At 49.8% G+C, this 16107-nt stretch overlaps 1 protein-coding gene across 1 annotated transcript; it reads left to right on the top strand.

The window, feature by feature from the left end:
- Window positions 1-92: 92 nt before the first annotated feature.
- Window positions 93-15068, top strand: CCDC157 (coiled-coil domain containing 157; the record flags this gene model as incomplete). Its single annotated transcript, XM_080932043.1, has 11 exons — window positions 93-169; window positions 7095-7353; window positions 8853-9024; window positions 9671-10316; window positions 10939-11016; window positions 11357-11547; window positions 12055-12231; window positions 12365-12533; window positions 14105-14244; window positions 14639-14727; window positions 14819-15068. Exons 2-11 carry the CDS (start codon window positions 7106-7108, stop codon window positions 15066-15068), a joined length of 2160 nt encoding a protein of 719 aa, XP_080788169.1. The 5' UTR covers window positions 93-169; window positions 7095-7105.
- Between the last annotated feature and the right edge of the window lie 1039 nt (window positions 15069-16107).

Below are 16107 nucleotides of genomic sequence, written 5' to 3'. Positions count from 1 at the left end.
CACTTCCAGCCCCGCCCCCCGTGTGCTCGATGGCGCGGTACGCCGTTGCCATGGCAGCGGCCTGGGCGCCCAGCTTAGAGTTTGGAGGGATCCCAGGAGCAGTAGGCCCTCTAGAGGAAGTTCTGTGAGCCAGCCAGACACAGAGCTGAGGCTGCGACGCCGGAGACAGGTAAGCCATTCTACTTCATCTGCTGAACTCCCCTCCCGACCCTAGCCGGTTCACACCCCAGCACACCCCACGTCACCCCCACGACCGCCCCTTCTTTCCTGTTTGGCCTGTCATTTTGAAGAATTCTCCTCCCATTAGACCCGTTGCCATAGTGTCCCACTTACTACTTTCTTTTAGCCCAATTTTTCGGTTCAGCACTACCTCCTCCTGATCCCTCCTTAAGGAGCCCAGGACATGGTGCTCACGCCTAATCCCAGGAGACAAAGCCATACAGATTTCTGAGTTCAAGGTGAATCTACTGAGCAAGTTCCAGGACAGTCACGCTTAGGCAGTGAGGGAGTTGGAAAACAGAAAGCTTTATTGTAAAGGGGGATCGTGGTCCAGCCAACAAGAAGCAGAATCGCAGCTTTGGTTGTGTGGCTGACTTTAGAGTCCAGAATAGCAGAGACTACTGGGACAATTGATGCTGGTTAGCTGGAGCTAAGAAATTAGCGGTGAAATCTTCTGGGAAGTGTTTTCTGCGAGCACAAAGAAACTGTGTTCCAGAGATAACCAGGTTGTACCTCGTGCTGGAGCTGTACTTAGTAATGTACAGAGTCACCAGGTGGTACTGGTTTTGAAGGCATGAAGGGGTCATGAAGAGCAGCCGAGGCTCAGCTCTGTGAGAAGGCATGGAAGGCCATTGGGGAAGGTGCAGTTGTAGTTAATGGCCTAGGACTAAAGAGATAATCCAAAGTAGTTGAGGCTTGACACCACGAGGAGAGCCTATGAGAGGCTATTGGTGAAACCTGGTTGCAGTTGAAGATCCCAGTGTATTGGAGATGCCAGTACCATGGGATGATCACTAGGAACAGCAGCAATGGAGTGGAGTCAATCAGAGCCTAGAGTGCTACAGAGGGCAGAGCTGGAGATGTGACCCAAGCCCTTTGGAGGAGCTCAGATCACGTGTGGATCCCAGACCATTGGAATAAGAAGCTGTAAAGTTGAAGTTGCCTTGGAGGCCCCAAGATGTTAGAGATGCTGGAGTCGGGAGATAGAAAGCTGCTAACAGGGAGTTAGACTCTCAGCCCAAGAGAATGAGGTTTGTTGCTGCTGAATGCCAAATCAGCCAGCAGCAGGCAACAAGGATGAAAGGAGCTGAAGATTCAAAGGATGCTTTGATATTGGATGTGGAGAGATGGACTTTAGAGTCTGCCCAGCTGGTTTTCTGTTTTTCTTTGGCCAGTATTTTTGACTTTATATGGGATTGCAGCTAAGAGACTGCTTGAATCTTAGAAGAGACTTTGCACTTTGGACATATTTTTTTGAACATTGGTGAGACTGCTATAGAGTATGGGGACTTGTGAAGTTGGACTAAATATATTTTGCATTATGCTATGTTTCGGTATGGGCCCCATTGACTCATGTTGGAACAAGCCTGTGGGAGCCAGGGAATGGGATGTGATGGTTTATATATGCTTGGCCCAGGGAGTGGTACTATTAGAAGGTGTGGTCTTGTTAGATTAGGTGTGCCACTGTGGACATGGGCTTTAATATCCTCCTAGCTGCTTAGAAGCCAGTCTTCTGTTAGCTGCCTTTGGAAAAAGAAGAGGAACTCTTAGCTCCTCCAGCACTACGCCTGCCTGGACTCTGCCATGCCCCTGTCTTGATAATAACTGACTGAACCCCTAAACCTGTAAGCCAGCCCCAATTAAATGGCATCCTTATAAGAGTTGCCTTGGACATGTTTTCTGTTCACAGCAGTGACATCCTACCTAAGACAGCCAGAGATTGGAAATTGCCATGTAGGAGGTTTTAGAGTTTCAAAAATGTTTTCTTTAGTGGTGACTAGATCTCAGTGAGTGTACTGGCTGGGAATAAGCATGGACTTCAGACATTAGTTGGTTGAGAGAGGGACTGGAGGTTGAATAGAGAGAAGGAAAGGCTCCTACTCTTCCTTAGGAATCAGAAAACATCAAATAACATTATGAGCTGCTGCCGCTTTCGTGATAATGTTGGTCCCATTAGAGCAGCACCGTGCCGTCACAGGTCACAGGTACACTAGAAATTAGAGAAAGTCCATGTCATAAGCTCTTCCACTTGGCACACGATCTGTGCTTCTCACACTATGTATCTGCATATGCTCTGTTTTTAAAGGAATCGGTAGAAGGTGACTGTGGATATTCTGTGTGCATTTATGTTTCTGGTGCTGTGGATTGACCCGGGGCTTCAAAGGTTAAGCAAGTGCCCTACTGCCAAGCCATAGTTTCTGCTTAACTTTGAATATTCTTGATGTTTTGACCCAGAATCTCATGGGAATTGGTATCCAAGGGGGGCCTGGCAAACAGATCAATATTTTTTTGGCACTTGGGAGCTTAAAGGGCTTTGCCTCCTGAATATGCTTTTCCCCAGACTGGGATTTCTTGCTTGCTTTATTACCTCCATGGCCTTCCCAGGATGTTTCCTTTCGTTGCTGCTCTCCCCATTGTCCCCACTTTGTTCCTTGGGGACATAATCTCTCAGGCTGCACTATCTCCCCAGACGCAGTTGCCAAGCCAACACATGGGAGAATATGAGTGTAATGTGTTTGTTTGTATGTGAGTATTATTCCTTGTAGGGAAACTCAGGTATAGTTAGTGTTCCTAAAGGATCTCTCTCCCTCCCTCCCAGTTTCACTATATAGCCCAGGCTGCTCTTGAACCTGCATCTCTCCTGCCTTAGCCTCCAAGTGCTAGGATTGTAGGCCTGTGTCACCATGCCCTGCCTGACCCTAGCAGGTAGTAGATGTTTAATCTTACTGTTGATGAGCACAAAACATTTAAGCCTTTCTCTGTACTTTAACCACTGGCCAGCCCCCAATGGCTTTCGAGTATTTGAAATAGGACCAGGTAAGGTGGCAAACATCTTTAATCCCAGCACTTGACAGAGACAGTGGATCTCTGTGAGTTTGAGGCTAACCTGGTCCACGTAGTGAGTTACGAGACAGCTAGAGCTATGTAGTGCACAAAACTCACCACCAAACTGTCTTTTTAAAGAAGCCTGGATGGAAGGAGAACTCAGCAGTTAAGAGCATTGTTTTGCTTTTTCAGACAACCAAACCTGAGTTCAATTCCGAGCACTTGTGTCAGATGGCTGAGCCACCTGTAACGTCAGCTCCAGGGGACCCAACACCTGAGACTCCATGGGTACTCATAGACAACACACACACACACACACACACACAAATAAAAATAAATAGTGAATCACATCTTAAATCCCAGCACTTGGGAGGCAAAGGCAGGCAAATCTTTGAGTTCAAGTTTAGCCTGGTCAATGTAGTGAGTCTCAGGCCAGGCAGGACTTCATTGTGAGAACTAATCTCAAAAAATTTTAAAATAATGTATGAAAACATCAAATTCATATTGAGTTCATGTTGAAATAATATTTTTAGTAATTTACGCTAATAAAATTCAAGTCCCCTTTTAGTGTTTTCTTTTTAAACAAAATCCTTTTGAAAAAGACTTTTTTATACTTATGTGTGGGTGTTTCACCAGCAGGCATGTCTGGCTACCACATGGGTGCAGTGCCTGCAGAGACGACACAGGACATCACATTGTCTGGAATCAGTCACAGATAAATGATTGTGGGTGCTGAGAGCCAACCTGGGTCCTCTACAAGAGGACCATCTCTCCAGCTTTCTTTTTACTCCTTTTGATGTGGTTTAGGTGAGGGAAAATCATATTTTAACTTACCTATCACTGGTTCATGACTGAGAACCCTACAACTACTAAGACATATTTCCAAAGGAAAAAAAAAGCAAGTCTGGGTGCACACATCTGTAATCCCAGCATTTGGGAGGCAGAGGCAGGTGGATTTCTGAGTTGGAGGCCAGCCTGGTTTATATGTTCATAGCGAACCCTATCTCAAAATAAATAAATAAATAAATAAATAAATAAATAAATAAATAAATAAATAAATGTAAAAAGAAAAGAAAGAAAAGCGTAAAAATGTATTTTACAATAGTCTTGCTATGAGGGCTGAAAGATGCCTCAGAGGTCACTGGCTGCCCTAGCAGAGGACCCAGATTTAGTTCCTAGCACCTACGTGTGGCTTATAACCACTGGCAATCTGGTTCTAAAGGATCCACAGTCCTCTTCTGACCTCAGCAGGCACTAAGGATGAAGCCTTCATAAACATAACATATGATAACTAAAACATTACAAATGCTTTGTCTTAATTACTGTTTTATTTGTGTAAAGAGATGCCATGACCAAGGTAGCTAATGGAAAGATCCATTTAATTAAGAGTAGCTTACAGCTCCTGCAGATGAATCCATGGTCATCATGGAGGCAGGCAGGTAGGGTGCTGGAGCAGCAGCTGAGAACACACATCTGATCTGAAAAGATGCAGGCAGAGAGAGATGAGAACTAGGCCTTTTGAAAGCTCAGAACCTACCCCCATGACACACCTCCCCTGACAAGGCTACACCTCCTAATCCTTTCCAAACATTTCCATCAACTGGGACCCTAAATATGGGCCTATAGGGACCATTCTCATCCAGACTATCACATTCTTTAATTAAAAATAAATAAATCTTTATGTTTTGGAGCTTTCAGAAACAAAGATCCCAATGACACCAGGAAATCTTTGTATTTTTATGGACAGCCATTCAAAGTAATATAACTGGAAGATAAAGTCTATGTTCTAACAGTAATAAAGAGAGGAAACTTAGGACGTCTCTTCTTGTTGCCTAAAGGAGGAAAGATTTATTTTGGCTCTCTGGTTCAGAGACGTAAGTCCCCTGTTGACTCTGGGCAGGTGGTGAGATGGCAGGAGCATGTAGAAGAGGAGGCTCTTCACCTATTGGCAGACAGGAAGCAGAGAGTAAAAGCAGAGGGAGATCCAGGGCAAGGCATAGCCCCTAGGGACACACTATTGGTGACCTACTTCTTCCAACCAGGCCCCACCCTCTACTTCGTACTACCTCCCAGAAATGCCATCATATTGTGCATCTATGGACCTAATAGTACATCAAAACTTTCAACATCAGTCACCTCCCCAGAGCTCACCAATGGGTAACCAAGCCACCAATACATGAGCCTGTGTGAGACAATTCACAAACCAAAATAGACTGTTCACTCTTATTCTTTTTAAAAACTTTACCTGTTTACTAATATGTTTATATGTCTTCATGTGTACACGTGTGTGTGTGTGGAGGTCAGAGGACAACTTTTATGAATTGATGCTCTCCTCGTACTGTAGAATAAACTCCACAGATCAAACTCAGGTTGTCAGCCTTGATGGCAAGTGTTTTACCTGCTGAGCCATCTCCGGTGATATTCCTTACCACCTAGATTTCCCAGAGGATGCTTATATGAGGTCTTCAGTGAAGAAGGGAGGGCCACTGGAGTTCCTGCTTTTACAGCCTTTTCAGGGAAGGGGAAGGGGAATGGGAAAGTAGCCTTGTGCAGCTGCTGGTTTTACATCAGTTTCCAAGTCACTGTTCATTGTGTGGTTTGTCTGTCTGTCTGTCTGTCTGTCTGTCTGTCTGTCTGCTTTGGACACAGCTGCTCTAGAAGCAGCATGGCTTAAGGATGGAAGAAAGATGCTAGATTGTAAATGCCTCCTGCCCGAATGGCTTCTCTGGACTCCGGTGTCTGTCCTCTGTAGCAAAGGGGCAGCACTGAAGCTTGCCCACCCTGGATGGGCTGAAGGCGGTGTGCTCCCCAGTCTTCTCCTCACCCCTTCCTCTAACCTGGGCACCTTCAGGTCTTCACCTTGCAGATGGCACCACCCAATCTTCACGGACACCTTCCCACCTGTGTCCTCTCTCACTCTCCTGTGTATCCATTCCCAGGGATGGGAGGGCCGCTTGCGGCCAGCCCTGAACCAAGAAGCCAGGAGCCAGAAAACCAGGCACCTGCATGAATCCCAGGTCTCACAGCCTAGTCCAAAAGCTGGACATAATCGGCCACTCCAGCTTCATGGGCAAACATCTGTGAGAGGTGAGGGCAGAAGAAGTCTTCTGGGAAACCCAGAGTCTGCTACAGACCACCCCAGATATCTCTGAGTTTCCCAGTACCTTTGGGCCCAGGCTGGTCCTCAAGTCTCAGACTTGGTGACCAGGTCATGTAGTAATGAGCTCAAAGGGCACAGTGTGCACGCTCACCCAGTGAGCATGATAGTAGGGGTAGGGATAGGTTCTGGCATTCCCTGTCATGCTGAAGCTATGATGTGTTTTGGCTGTCTACTACCATGGCTCCTGACTTAGACTTGACTGGGAGCAGAGATGAGATGAAGAAAATATAGACACAAAGAAAGCCTGAGGTTGGGATAGAGAAACCACAGCATCCCAGGTGCATAGTGTGTTTACTGGATAGAGTTGAACAGGGAGGGAAGGTTACAGCTGCACAAGGAGGCACAGTTTGGGGGATGCAGCTGTATCAAGGAGACAGGTTAAGCTAATCTTGGTAGGTACATCTCTGAGGTGGGCAGTCTTCAGGCTAAGTTGAAGCACAGCAGGGAGCAGGGAGGAAGCGGGGTGGACATGGTCGAGTGCACTGTCAACTCTTGTACTCAGCACCCCAGGGACGCTTGCCATTCCCTGTGGGTCTGAGGCTCTGCAGTCCTTGGTATTGCTGTGCTCATATCAGCAGCATACATCTGTTCAGGACTTCACTCATTCAGGGCTTCCTCTATTCTCTACAGGCAGGAGACTCATCCCTGCTCCCATGTAGGAAGGGAGGCCTGGGGTAAGCAGGTTCTCTGGGGGTAGTCATGGGGCTGGGTTGGTGAAAGGGAAGCTGGCCAAGACATCCAGAACCAGGTTCTAAACGGCCAATCACTCAGGATTTCTCCCTAAATTTAGAGGTAGATGTGGAACACCTAGGCAGGACAGGGGTTTATAAGATTCTTCTGGAAGTAGCCACGCCACTTTGGCTGTCCATGGCTCCTCTCTCAACTCCAGGAGCCGTGGGGATGGCACATCTGCTAGGCAGCCAGGCTTGTATGGACAGCCTGCGCAAGGACCTCACTGACCTGCAGGGCACCATTGTGGATGTGTTCTCCCGGGCCGGGCCTGTGCGCTTCCCCTCCTGGAAGTTCCCTGACCGTGTGGCCTGTGACCTTGACATGGTGGCCCTTCTGGAGCACTATGACCATGCGCCAGGTGACCCTGAGTTCACACAGCTGTCCCATGCCGTGCTGCTGGAGCTGGTCATTGACAGGTGAGGCCTGGACCAAACCTGGACATTAGAGATGTTGAACCTCGAGTTTTTATTCTGTTCTGTTTTGCCGTCCTATCCCGTCCTTTTCCTTGCTCTACCATCTGCTGTTGCTTCCCACGATGCCACAACTCTGCCCGCTTTCACCTCAGGTTTCTGTGGGTCAGGAACACAATAGCTACTACTGCATAGTATTTCCCTCCCAGGCTCTGGCATCTTGTGAGCTGTCTCCTCTCTGTGCATCACAAGGCCAAAAATGGAAGGTGTCTTTCCCACCCTGACCCTGCTAGAAAGAGGCCAGTTATGTCCCTGTCACCCCACTATCTCTACACTGTGACTATAAAGTCTCCTTGTAAGGACCACAACCCAGGTGTCTGGTACTTGAAACCTGTCCATGCTAGTAAAGCAGTAGGGGACCAGTGGGCATCGGAAATGTTGCAGGGTGACCTTGGAGATAGAGAAGGCAGAGTAGACCTGTAATGCCTGGAGGCACTCTGGGTATGAAAGCAGTGCTTGCACAGTCTACAGGGCTGCTGGATATTAGTTCAGAACACTTCCTCTCCCAGGCCTGGCATTGTGCTGTTGCTCATCTAGGCCTGCCCTGCTCTGGCAGAGCACCCCTTCACCCACCAAGGCTCTGCACACTCACCCCTTTCCTGTAAAAGGTGTTGCTGGCCTACCTCTTCCACCCTCCCCAGCTGAGCTCTGCCTACTTCTGAGTTAGTACTCGCTTCCTCTGTGTATAAGTAACTCCTGTCTGGGGCCACTGAATCTAAGCTCAGCCTGGGAACCCTAGAGCAAAGGTCATAGCCTCTATCCAACAGTGTGGCATTTTGAGATGCTCAGGATATATCAATGATGGACCCCTGGCTAAGGGTACATCTACCTCTGAATTTAGGGAGAAATCCTGAGTCATTGTATCAAACATACAGTTGTACCTTTAAAGTAAGCCTTGGCCATGAAAATGTATTTTTTCCAACACCCGTGTTCCCTAATGTTAGTCCCTGCTCTAAACTTGACCTTTGAGGTGAGCATAAAGAGACCTAGCTGCCCTCACCCCAAGTCTCAATTGTCACAAAGACTGCTAAGCCTGAAGCAGGTGCCTCTGACTGGAACCAGGAAAACGTGTGCATGTCCTAGCTCTGCCCTGCCTGCTCCAGGACACTGGGATGCTCTTGCAATCTAGTTCTGTCATCTGTAAAGGAAGCCAGCTGCTCACCCAGAACTTTCCGAGCCAGGCTGCCTTTCCTCAGCTTTTTGGTCAACCGAAGAACCACAAGGCAGAAAGCGCTGCCATCCAGGAAGCCACAGGGGCACCCTATGGAAAGTGGGCCCTGGGTGAATCTGAAGTGGGCCCTGGGTTGAACATGAAGCTGACATGGGCATTCTCTAGGTTCTTGATGTCCAGGTCAATCCCCCAGAACTCAAAGCCCCCAATTATATGAAGACTGTGTGTTAGTACCAACCTTGGCCTCAGCCCACTCTAGCAATTTTGCCCACAGGCTCCTGCTGCTGCTTCAGAGTTGTGCCAGCTACGTGGAAAACCTCACTTTGGAGCAGACAATACCTCCTGTCCGGGCTGCAGGGCCATGCATGTCTGTGGGGCTTACAGTAAGGCGCTTCTGGAGCAACCTGCTTAGGCTGGGCATGCACTACCAGCAGGCAGTCCCCCAGGTGGGTCATCCTGGCCCTAACTGTGGTTGCTCTCACATACTGTTACACCACCTCATGTACCCCATCTGTTGCTGGTTCCCCACTGCTCACATGGAACATTCAAACTCCACAGTCTCCCATTCAAGGCCCACTCACTGGTTTTGCAGTTAAGAAAGCAGGCCTTGGGAGTCATGTCTGGTTTCCTGGAGTTGCCCATTCATGCAGGGAGGTTTTAGAAAGGCCTTCTTGTTCTGAACCTCGGTATGCTCATCTATCCGTCTTATATGAACCTGATTGGATAGCAAGGCATCAAATCTCCCAGTCACTCAGTGAGAAAGCTCTGCCACTGTGAGGGAGAGGAACCTAGTACAAAGAGGTTAGAGTAGCATAAGAACAGGCAAGAACCCAGAAGGAGTTAGCTGTGATGTGGCTGCCACCCCCTCAGTCCCCTGCATATTTAACCGAGTAAAGCCTAGGGTGTGAGCAGAGAGAGCAGAGGCCAGGCCTCTGAGTCAGAGAGAAAAAGGAGATTCTCAGTGATTTATGCGAGTTTACTTAGCATCTGACGATCTAAGCATTGCACAAGGCTGTCAACAATATCTCCAGGAGCTGGGTACCTTCCATGCCTAGTTCTCTCACCGCCTTCCCTTTCTTTTCTTGACCCCAGAAAAGAGCAAACCAAGGGGAGATTTCCATCACCAAGCCCACAGCTAAGGGTGAACCAGCCAGGAGCCCTGAATGTATGACTGCCAAGTTCATCAAGCCTCCCTCCCCAGTGCCAGGCTTGCCTTTGATCTGCCAAGGGCTGCAGAGCATCCCTGTCAGAGTCTCCCTGCGGAGCCCAGGTGGGACCTCTGAGAAAACTAAGAGCGTCTACTCCCAGACCATCGAGACAGCCTTGGTGCCCTGTGATGCTTGCACCAGTGTCCAGGGCAGCTTGTGGGAGGTGGGCAAGGTGGTTATCAGCCTATGTGAGAGCCAAAACTTGCCTTCGTCTTTGGGCCAGTTCCAGAAGTTGGTGCAGGACAGCCTGGGACTTAAACCACTGCCAGCTGCCACCGTGAGTCACTGGGCAGCAGAGCAGAGCAAAGACCTGACCCGCCTCAATAAACACATGGGGGCCCTCACCCAGCTTGTTGGGCCCCTCAGGGCCCAGCTGGAAGAGGCTGAGGGACAGAAGGATGGACTGAGGGAGCAGGTGAGCAAGCTGGAGCAGACCCTGCAGCAGGAGCAAGGGGAGCGGCAGCGGCAGACAGAGGAGGCCGAGCGGACCCTGGCCAAGTGTGAACATGACAGACATCAGCTGCTCACAGGTCTACTCCCCAGAGGCCAGACACTGGCATAACCTTAAGATGACCATTCCCCCTCCCAGTCAAGAGACCAGGCTTTGAGTCCCAATAGTCTTCATGAAAGAAAGTTCTAGGACAGGAAGGCAGTAGGAAGTGTGTAGACATCCAGCAGGTGACACTGAGCAGCTAGAGCTCTGTCTTCTTAGAGAATAATTCCTGCACCCCAGCCTCAGACTTGTCCCATCAGAAGGGGAGAGGGCTGGGTGTTACTCTAACTTCACTCCAGGTAGTCACTCCCAAGCCTACACCCACACCCTGCCTTAACAGAGCAGCCTCCTGGCTTTGGCAAAAGGAAGGTATTGGAACCCATTGTTGCTGGCTGAGGGCTTAGAGCAAAAAATCACTGTCATTTCTGAGTCTCACCATTATCTCCATGAAGAGCACTGGGTCCAGAGAGCCATAGGTAATGCAGCAACCTGTGGAGCATATCAGGGCCCAAGGCCACCTAGGATGACTCCAGGCCTCCCTTGACACCCCAAGCAGCCCTTGCACACTAGATGGTTGCCTTTACCATACAGGCTGCCCTGGGCTTGAAGGCCATGGGCCCAAGCAGTCCTCTGAAAGGCCTCTTTCTTGGCTGCCATAGAAACATGTGACCTAAAGACAAAGGTGGCCATTCTCGAGGAAGACCTGAAGCAGCAGCAGAAGTCCATGCAGGCCATGGGTAAGAAGCCCCTTTGTGTGACCCTCATGTGCATGTCCAACTCATCGTATAGCCAGACAGGTACCTCCATTTCCATTCCAAGCTCCTAGAGCAAAGAGAGTGGGAACCATAGGAGGGAGGTTCTCACTTTCTATGCTTTGATGATGGTCCCAACTGGAGTTACAGTATCAGTGGGCAGAAAGTGCCTCCTGCATTTCAGACCCACCTTATGGGGTCCTGAGCCCCATGTTGGGATCTGGGCTTCAGATTTGTGATGTGACTTCCCTTAGTCCTAGTCAGAGAATGTTTTAGAGATTCCCACCCAGGGCTCCCTTTTGTATCTACTCACTCAATCCTACAGAGGCAAAGGCCCAGCAGCTGGAGGAGGAAGGTGAGCGTAGAGCAGCAGCTGAGAGGCAGGTGAAACAGCTGGAGGAGCAAGTGCAGCTGCTGGCAGGGCGGCTGGATGGGGCTAGCCAGCAGATCCGCTGGGCCAGCACAGAGCTGGACAAGGAGAAGGCCCGTGTCGACAGCATGGTCCGTCATCAGGAGGTGAGGCCTATAGTCCAAGCATTGAGCTTCAGACTCTGCAGCCCTCTTATCTTTACTCCTTGCAGCAATAGGAGGAGGTAGATAATCCTGTGGGTTCCATTAAATGGAGAAATTGAGCTCGGTGAGGTTATAGAAGTTGCCCCAGGCCACATAGCTACCGAGAAGCAGATTTTATATTCAGTAGTTGCCACGATATTGGGGTTTCAGTGACACAGGCAGATGTGACACTGGAGACTTAATGAAAAGAGCCCTGTTTGAGTGGGAACTGTATGACTGGAAAAAAGTCAGGTTATCCACTGCCTTCTAAATAGTGGGTCCTGGTCTTATCCCAACTGGGCATACATCTACCGCTGCTTTCTTTCTGCACTTTAACATCTGCATGCTGGTCTTTGCATTCAAACATAGCACAGAAGGTCATGGATACTACACTGTAGCCTCCTTAATCCCAAGGTGGCTAGTTTGACCTCTGGGTCCTTACATTTGCCCTGACTTTCCATCCCTATTTAGTCCCTTCAGGCCAAGCAGAGGACTTTGCTACAGCAGCTGGACTGTATGGACCAGGAGAGGGAAGAGCTGCGGAGAAGTCTGGATGAGGCTGAGGTCCAGCGGTCTGAGTTGGAGGAGCAGCTGCAGAGCTTCCAGAAAGATAGGGAAGAGGGACAATGCCAGCTACAGGCCCAGCAGGTACAATGGGGTAGGATGAGAGAGAAGGCATTCCTCACCTCTGAGGAGCCTCTAACCTTGTTGAGTGTCCCTGAGCCTTTTCTGTACCCCCAAGAGAACTTAGAGCCAGGTCTGAGCTTTTTATTGCCCCCAGGAACTGCTGCAGAGCCTGCAGCAGGAGAAACAGGAGCTGGAACAGGTAACCACAGACCTGCAGCTGACCATCTCAGAGCTGCAACGGCAGCTGGAGGAGCAGAAGGAGCGGGAGCGACTGCTGGTGGTCTTCCCAGACCTGCACCAGCCAGTGGAGACCCAGATCCAAAGTAGGGGTCTGGGGGTACTGCTGAGGGTAGGGTGGACCCAGTTGGGCATGGAGCTTGCCTGGATATGACCGGGGTTTGCTACTGTTCTCAGTCTCAGCAAGAGGAGATGGGGACATGAGGGGGAGCTGTATGGTTCTAGAGCCACCATGAGCCACGAGCACTTCATCTGTTGCTCACCTCTCTCTGGAGCCGACATACAGAAATGCAGGGCAAAGGGAGTGAGTGCCCTTCTTGCCTTAGTGGATCCTGGCATATGCCTGTCTTCCTTCAGCACGTGCTCTGCCCACATGCTAGGCTTTGTTCAACTCTCCATATTTCCTTTCCTACTGTCATGTACTACAGGACCATTGTCAAGGACACAGCGCCGACTGTCCACTCTCCTGGACCCCATGGTCAGGAGCACTGGGCGCCTACATTGGCTCAGAACCCTGTCAGGTGATCTTTGCTCTCCTGCCAACATTTCTAGAGTTCTAGGCCCTGGGTTGAAGGGATTCCTCCCTGGGCTGTCAGGAGGTCCAGTGTTGCTCAGCTGGTCACAGTGAGTAGTCACTGCTGAGCACCAAGTGCCCCTTCTGCTGCCCACAACTGCCTCATTAAGTTGACCTGGACCCTCTTGTTTTAAAATTAAAAATCTTTTGGTGCATTTACTTTGTGTGTGTACCTGCCACAGCAGGAGTGTGGGCAGAAGACAAACGTGGAAGTTGGGTCCAGGTGTCCAAGAGTCAAGCGCAGTGGCTTGGTGGCAGACATCTTTCTTTAGCTGCTGAGCTACCTCGCCACCCCACACATTTGTTAAAAAATCATTTTTTTGTGTATGGATGTTTTGGGTATACATATCTATCTCTATGTACTGTGTTGGTGCCTGAAGGCCAGAAGATAGGGTAGATCCTTTGGAACTGGAGTTGTGAGCGGCCATGTGGATGCTGGGAATTCAATCCTGGTTCATTGGAAGGGCTCTTAACCACTGAGCCATGTCTCCAGCCTTTTTATAAACTAGGAACCTGAGATGTAGCAAGGGCAGCGACTTGTTTGAGTTTATAGAGCTGGACGCTTTCATTCATCCACCACACAGTGTAAAGAGACCAACATGGTGACCTCCTGTGACCCAAGTCCTAGTAGTACCACTGCCAAGCCTTGAATAAAAAAAAAAATCCATTTTGTTTTTTAAGATTTATTCATGTATTTTATGTATATAAGTGCTCTGTCTGCATCTATGTCTGAAGCCCAGAAGAGGACATCAGATCCCATTATACGTGGTTGTGAGCCACAATGATTGCTGAGAATCAAACTTAGGATCTTTGGAAGAGCAGCCAGGGCTCATAACCACTGAGCCGTCTCTCCAGCCCCAAAATCCACTGTTTTACTCAACATTCAAAGCTGCAAGTTCTAGGACTCACCTGGCTCTCAGACTCTAAAATGTACCTTCACTGTCACAGCAGGGTGGCATCAGGGTGGGAAGAGGAGGAGGATGTGCTGGATGTCTGGGGTGCTGCCTCTCTGCCCTGAGGCCCTGTGCAATTGGACACAGGAGGCAGACTCAGTGAGTTGAGACTCCAAATCTGTCTCTTCAGGCTCTAGCAATGTCACCCATGACATGGAGAGGCAAGTGCAAGCCAATGACATCCGTATCCAGGTCCTACAGGAGGAGAACAAGCGGCTCCAGTCAATGCTGACCAAAATCCGGGAGGTGGCCCAGCAGGGAGGCCTCAAGGTGAACCTTTGAAGGACTTGGGTATTTTATTTGGAAAGGGTCCCTACCAAGCAGGATATGAGATTGTACCATGAGAGCCTACCTCATGACATGTGGCTTTAGGTCAAAAGTGAAAAATTACTTCCATACATCAAAACGTATGAGACCATGAAAGACCAAGCCTTCCAGCTCACACTCCCACTACAGCCTCTCATTAGTTCGCTTGTTAGTATATACTATCTGCCCAGGGGTTTGCAGGTGAGGATGGCCTTTGGCTGGCATCCCAAGCCCTGCCTCTTAGCGAAGAGGACGTTTGGGTTTGGCTTGGGATTCTGCCTCCTATCTACCTTATGAAGTTCTCTAGTGTAGAGGGGGACTCCTTCCTGGGCCCTTCTGAGTTTTACCTTCTTTGCAGATGGTCCCACAGGGCCAGCTCTGGTCCTCTCCCTACAAGGGCATCCAGGGAGCAATACCCTCAGCCCAGGCCCAGAGTGCATTCTCAGGGTGAGTAACACTTTTCTTGAGGCTGGGCAGAGATGTCATAACTGGTATGGTGCCTTTGATCACAGGGGATGTTGTTCCTGTCTTCCCTCAGACCCACAGGCAGACGGCAGTCTCCTGGCAGCAGGACAAGCAGTACAGGCAGGACCCATCCAGGTGGGCCCCGGACATCCCCCTCTCGGCAGCCTGGCAGCTTGCCCAGCAAGTCCTTTTTGGGGGATGGAACCCATTCAGCCACCTGCACCCAGAACCCCATAAGGGCCTTGGCCAGGCTGAGGAGAAAGCTTTCACCGAACCGAGGTCAGACTGGTTCTACATACCAGCCCCAGGAGCGGCCTACCTAACCCACAGCAGGGGTAAGGCTGGAGGGCAGGTGGCTAGCAACCCCCCCATGGAATAAAAGCCCCAGCCATCTGCCTACAGCTATCTTGGCCTCAGCGTGGCTGAGCTGGGGGAACAGACCTTCCCTTCTTGTTGGGGAAGGGCCTCTGTGATCCCACCATGCAGGTCGCTGGCCAATAGAAGCCTGGCACTGAGTTGGGAGCTTCCTGTTTGCATCCTGACAGGCACTGTGGGAGGACCACGTTGAGGGGCAGCACCTGAGCAAAATGAAGCACAGCCTTTTTCTGTCCCATAGAAAGGGCTGAGGGGTAACTCCGGATTCACTGACCAGCATTCAGGGTGGGGTCTGGGGTACAAGGACACATCTGAAACAAGGAGCCAGAGGCTAGGAGCTTGCCTTCTGGTTCAGCAAGGCGGGCAGAGAACAGTGCTGCCTTTGCCTTCTACCCAGACTCTGCATCTGATGCAGGACCAAAGGGCACCAGGCAGCTCACCAAGGAGTTTGTTCCTCTAGGAACTACTGAGAGATCAGTAAGTCCTAGACCCACCAAACCATTGGAGGAAAGTCCAGGCCTTTGGACACCTTAGTCAGCCATGGTTTGACGAGAATTAGACTTTGGGGCTCACCCAGTTCAGGATGACACAAGATCGAACAAGGATGCTACCAGCCACACCACGCACACAGTGGTCATTTTTCTAAGCAAGCCACTAGCCTGCCTTGAGTCATGTTGTTTGTGATGGACAGGCTCTAAACTTTTGCTGAGCATTTCTCAGGGCATACTCACCTAGTATAGGTGGCATTATTTATGGTGTAGTAGGGTTAAGTGCCTAAGTTTACAGTGAAGGATCAGTGGTCAGGTCTACTAACCTGCTTCTTTTTTTGGGAGGAGTGTATTTCAAGACAGCAAGCACTTTTCTTTGTAGCCCTGGCTATCCTAGAACTCTGTAGACCAGGCTGGCTTTGAGCCCACAGAAATCCACCTACCTCTGCCTCCCAAGTGCTGGGATTAAAAGTATGTGCCACCACTGCTGGCCCAACTC

The sequence above is a fragment of the Micromys minutus genome (genome assembly GCF_963924665.1).
Source record: "Micromys minutus genome assembly, chromosome: 1".
Classification (NCBI taxonomy): domain Eukaryota; kingdom Metazoa; phylum Chordata; class Mammalia; order Rodentia; family Muridae; genus Micromys; species Micromys minutus.
Note: the sequence above shows the minus strand (reverse complement) of the source record. Positions and strands in the feature narration are given on the sequence as shown.